Genomic DNA, 5,562 nt, shown 5'->3' on the forward strand with positions numbered 1-5,562 from the left:
GAAAATTCCTGGATTTGAGAATCTTCTACTTCAAACAATAATTCGTCATGGATCTGGGCAATCAACCTGAAAAAAATTCAGAGACTTTAGAGAACTATATGCAAAAAATTTCTAGCAGTGCTTTCCACTCGTATCATCAGCTACTTGTCACACACACACACATTGGATAAGTGAAAGTGAAAATAACCATCCAAAGAAAATTAAAAAAACATAAACGGAGTTAAAAGAATTGCCACTCCACATATTCTGGAAACATAAAGGCCATAGCTGTAACCCCAAACTGTGCTTGCTAGCTTATAAATGTCATTCAGGGATTTAATATGTGACAACATCAAAACACCAATGCAATTTGCAGAAAAATGCAATAAGCTATGGTGACAGTCTATGTTTTTTAATACAACTTGGGGTTTTGGGGTTGAGCTGGAATAAATGTGGCTGGAAACGGGTGGTTTCACTAATGCGAATGAGGTCAAAAGTAAAAGTATTTGGCTCACTGGTATACCAGTATTAACTCCTAGCTGGTTAGTGACTTCAGTTCTTCCCAGGAAGTAATCTTTTCACTTGTGTCCTCATGCTGACACACAAGTGGGCTGAAGAAAGAAACTACAGGCACATACACACAACCTGATCTATTGCCTGCACTATCAGAACAGTTGCCTTCATAAAGACAGAATGTACAGCTGAAAGCAGTTACATCTTGGAAACACGTACCTGAGCTCCTCAGTTACACCTGGTCTGTAATGAATTTATACTGCTGCTTTGTTTTTCTCTTTGTCTTAACCCTGTCTCGATAGGTCTCTCTCACATGGACTGTGACTTAATTGCAGAGTGCTTACAGAAACAGCACCCTATATTGTTGGTTTGAATGCAAACATACCCTCACAATGGAAATAATAAATGGTGAGGCCACACCTTGAATACTGTGTGCAGTTTTGGGCCCCTCAGTTCAGGAAGGATATTGAGGTGCTGGAGCAGGTCCAGAGAAGAGCAACGAGGCTGGTGAAGGGACTTGAGCACAAGTGCCATGAGGAGAGGCTGAGGGAGCGGGGGGTGTTCAGCCTGGAGAAGAGGAGGCTCAGGGGAGACCTTATCACCCTCTACAACTCCCTGACAGGAGGTTGGAGTCAGGTGGGGGTTGGTCTCTTCTCCCAGGCAACCAGCAGGAGGACAAGAGGGCACAGACTCAAGCTCTGCCAGGGGAGGGTTAGGTTGGATATTAGGAAGTGATTTTTTACAGAGAGAGTGATCAGACACTGGAATGTGCTGCCCAGGGAGGGGGTGGATTCACCATCCCTGGAGGTTTTCAAGATGAGACTGGACATGGCACTTAGTGCCATGGTCTAGTAACCACGGTAGTGTTGGACTTGATGATCTTTGAGGTCTCTTCCAACCTGGTTGATTCTATGATTAGCTATAAAGAAGAAATTCTTCACTGTGAGCAGGTGAGGCACTGGCACAGTTGCCCAGAGAAGCTGTGGATGCCCCAACCCTGGAAGCATTCAAGGCCAGGTTGGATGGGGCTTTGAGCAACTTGGGCTAGGGGAGGGTTGAACAGGATGTATTTAATGTCCATTCCAACCCAAACCGTGTGATTCCATGATTTAAATTAAATGCCCATTGTAGACTTTTCTTAGTACCTAGCAATTATTCAAGTAAATAATTCTCTACAAAAGGCTGAAACATCAATATGGTTACTACTTATAACTTTTCACAGCTTCTTAAGATAGTTTCACGCTGCCTTAAATTACAATGTGACTTTGACTAGCAGTGTGGTGAGGTCTAATAATAGATCTTAAATTATTAGTCACTTACAACACAGTCAGAAGCAGAGTGAAACAGATTAACATATTTCTAATAGGAAATTGGGACACAGGATACAAAAAGAAATAGATGAAAAGACCAAGATAATCTGTAGCAAGAGAATATAGTCACATGAAAGGTTATAGTATCTAATGCAACTAAATGAATAAAAGCAAGAGTGTACTCATAATCATTGAAATGGCATGTGGAAAGGTTTAAGTCTCAACAGTGAACAGTAAAGATGAATAAACTGTGAACCAATGGAATGAGTGAAAATGATTGCATTGATTAAACCAGTGCAATAAAAATGTGACAGGCTGGTTATTGTTTGTACCAGAGTACTGTCTCATGCCTTCAGCCAGGATGAGAGCACCATATATTCTGAATATTTGGTAAGGAAAAGTCCTTTCTAAGAACTGCCAGTTAACTGAGAAACTGCACAGAGTTGCAGAGTTACATCTATCCCATCTTAAACATGTAGTGATTAATTTGAAGTTCAGGACAATATTCTGTCTGCTAAACACAGAACTAGTTAGCATTGCTGGTTCTCTGTCTAGCTCTGCTACTCTCCTAATAATATACATTCAGCTGGAAAATGAGAATAATATTTGTGAGATCTAAGAAATAAGTATTTCTCATACGCTTCTTTTTCAAGTGAAAGATATTACATATGATTTAATTAACACTAAACATGATTTCCTAGACTGATGCCAAAAAGTGAAAATGTATACACTATTTCCTTCTCAACATTCATCAAACAAGTTAGATTTTTTTTATGATCTCTTATCTCTTTTTCTTATCCATTTCACATCTTAATGGGTTCTGCTCTTACAGTCTTACAGTACAGACACCTGTATTTTTCAGACCTGTGAAAGCAATAACACTTGCATGCACTGTGCTGTTCCACAGAAGGAATCATTCAATTTGACATCAATACAGATGAAAGAAAAAAAATCAAAGCAATTTATACATTCAAAATTCATAGCTTTTGCCATTCCAGTCCATGCACCCACCCAACCATTGCACACCTTGAGTGAAAGAAAATTGAGAAAAACCCTATACTATTGCTTAATAGCTTAAGTGAATCTCTTCACTTTGAAGGAATATTGAAAGAGCAAGCTCCTCTCATTATCTCTTGCAAAAGGTATGGTCAACTGGATTAGAAACTGCAACCAGGCAGAGACTAGTATCTTTTTCGTTGTTCTCCAGATGATAAGAATGCCCTTGATTTACAAAGTAATATTTAATTAATGATTTTCTTGATTGCCTGAAAACTAGCCATCACTTTTGATGAGTACATATAAGATTTCTTTTACTGAGAAACATGACCTGTGCCCAGGCATGCCTGTGGTGTGGAATGGAGATAGTGCTACAACCTGCACCTTCAAATGCAGAAATATTGCAGTGATGGTCAGTCTGAATGCAGCTTTTGACATCAGTTTAGTGTGCCCAGCACATAACAACCACCGTAGACTATTATGCTGCAATATAGAATTTTAAAAAGAAAATATTTTTATGCTCTGCAGCACTACATTGATCATTCTTCCAGTTTCCTATAAAGCAACACAGAGACTAAACTTGTCATACCTTCAATGGACCTGCCCAGTTATCACTACTATATAATAAACATTGACTTATATATGCCAAAACAAATTAAACTATCCCCAAGAGATTTTTTCAGAGTATTCTATTTCTGAAGCTATATTGCCTTCTTATAGCATACTTTTCTCCTAGCACCAGGCCAGTTTGTCAAATAAAGGAACTAATGAGGATTTTGTTTGCTACTGTAAAGCAATATATTCCAGCTCTGGACTCCTCTGTTCTAAAGAGCAGAATTGTAAGATTTTCCATGACTAATTTGAATGTCTAGAAATAAATACACTACTGAACTGACCTCAGCAAAACAGCTGTTACCTTATTGGTGAGAAACTGTATTTTTCTTTATCTTTAAAGGAAACGATTTTTTTTTGTCTAAACTGCAAACAAGAGCACTGTGGCATGACATGCTGAAGGCTCTAGTGTAGATATATTCGGTAGAAGAGGCCACTGGAGGACAGGACAAAAAAAAGTCAATTGCCATAGTAGTCTTTATCAGAAGCTGCTTTTAACAGCCATGTGCAGTGTTTTGGGACATTACAATGTGCCAAGAGATGCTCAAACTAATTAAATTCATGCTCCTTCTATAGACAAGGGACTAAGGTAGGTTCTGGCTTAGATGTTCTGAAATGACATCTGGAAAACCCCAACTCTATGCATTGACTTTGTGGGGGTACCACCTCCCAAAACAGCTACCTACATCCGATACCTGAAGTTAGACAGAGAATAGCCCTGTGTACATTTGTGTGATCCATTTTTGTGTCACCAGGGAAATTTTCACTGCTGTTAACAACACATCCAAAACATAAGAAGGTTTAGTTTTCCAGACTGCTCTGCATGAAGACAATAAAAAATATAAACACCCAATGAATTCCTACAGACTATCAGTTAATTTACTCCACCATTTGGCAGCAGGAAATTTGGACCCACCACATGCTCATTCCAGAATCCTCAAAACTCACCTCAGTCTCAGTTGGTGTCACTTGCCTCACCACAGCCCCTGGCACTCCCATGGGAGCTCTAATTAAGCACAGGCGGCACAAAGGGAGGGAGTGGGGCATGCTAGGCCATATGTGTAAGGTGGCAAGTATATGTATATAAGCTTAAAAAATATCTGAGAGGAACTCACACACTGGTGAGGTCACACCTCGAATCCTGTGTTCAGTTTTGGGCGCCTCATGGCAAGAAGGACATGGAGGTGTTGGAGTGTATCCAAAGAAGGGCAACAGAGCCGGGGAAGGATCTGCAGCATAAGTCATACAAGGAGCAGCTGACAGAGCTGAGGGTGTTTAGCCTGGGGAAAAGGAGGCTCAGGGTAAACCTTATCGCTCTCTACAGCTACCTGACAGGAGGTTGTAGACAGGAGGGGTCAGTGTCTTCTCCCTGGTAACAAGCAATGAGACAAGAGGAAACAACTTCATACAAGGAGAGGTTTAGACTGGATATTAGGAAAAATTTCTTCACCAAAAGAGCTGTCAAGCACTGTAACAGGCAATGACTGAGTCACCACCCCTGGAGGTGTTTAGAAGATGTGTAGACGTGACACTTAGGGACATGGTTTAGTGGTGGACTAACAGTTGTTAACAGTTGGACTGAATGATCATAGAGGTCTTTTCCAATCTAAATGATTCTATGATTCTATCTTACATTGAGCTGTCTGCTTTAAGAGTTTGAATCGAAAATAAATTAAAATTAGGTTTAAAATTGGGTAATTGGAAAAGCTTTAAATAACAGGATTTGATCATCATACGAAACACAGTTGGATTTGAAGATCTTCAGGGTCTTTTCCAACCTAATCAAGTGTATAATTCTGTAAGAAATCAAGGGCACCTTATTTTGACCACGAACCAGGCTGAGAGCCCAGACTAAAATAGTTTATGATGGTTCCTGTTGGATGGTTCTACAACAGTGTAACAAACACTTGCATGGATTTCAAGAACATTTGGAAATTATGACATACAATGATTTTGCAGAGAGACTTTTCAGTCTTACATTTCAGAGCTTCGACTTGTCCCCACAAGCAGAGGAAGATGAAAATCTGCACAGACAGGGTATCCTGCTACAGATCTTATACCTCCCTCCTGAAGCATCTGCTCCTGGCCACACTCAGCGATAACGGAGCAGATGGATGTTGGATCCGGTTCTTAGAAATATCTGTGTTCCCTA

The 5,562-nt window shown here is 40.0% G+C and overlaps 1 protein-coding gene across 1 annotated transcript in view; it reads right to left on the reverse strand.

The window, feature by feature from the left end:
* Positions 1 to 5,562, reverse strand: part of POLN (polymerase (DNA directed) nu) — a 92,346-nt gene that overhangs the window by 12,066 nt on the left and 74,718 nt on the right. The window contains exon 23 of the mRNA XM_009080278.1: positions 2 to 66. Coding sequence (XP_009078526.1) covers positions 2 to 66 — 65 coding nt within the window. The remainder of the gene's footprint in view (position 1; positions 67 to 5,562) is intronic.

This window comes from Acanthisitta chloris, unplaced genomic scaffold, assembly GCF_000695815.1.
Source record: "Acanthisitta chloris isolate BGI_N310 unplaced genomic scaffold, ASM69581v1 scaffold16518, whole genome shotgun sequence".
Taxonomy (NCBI): Eukaryota; Metazoa; Chordata; class Aves; order Passeriformes; family Acanthisittidae; genus Acanthisitta; species Acanthisitta chloris.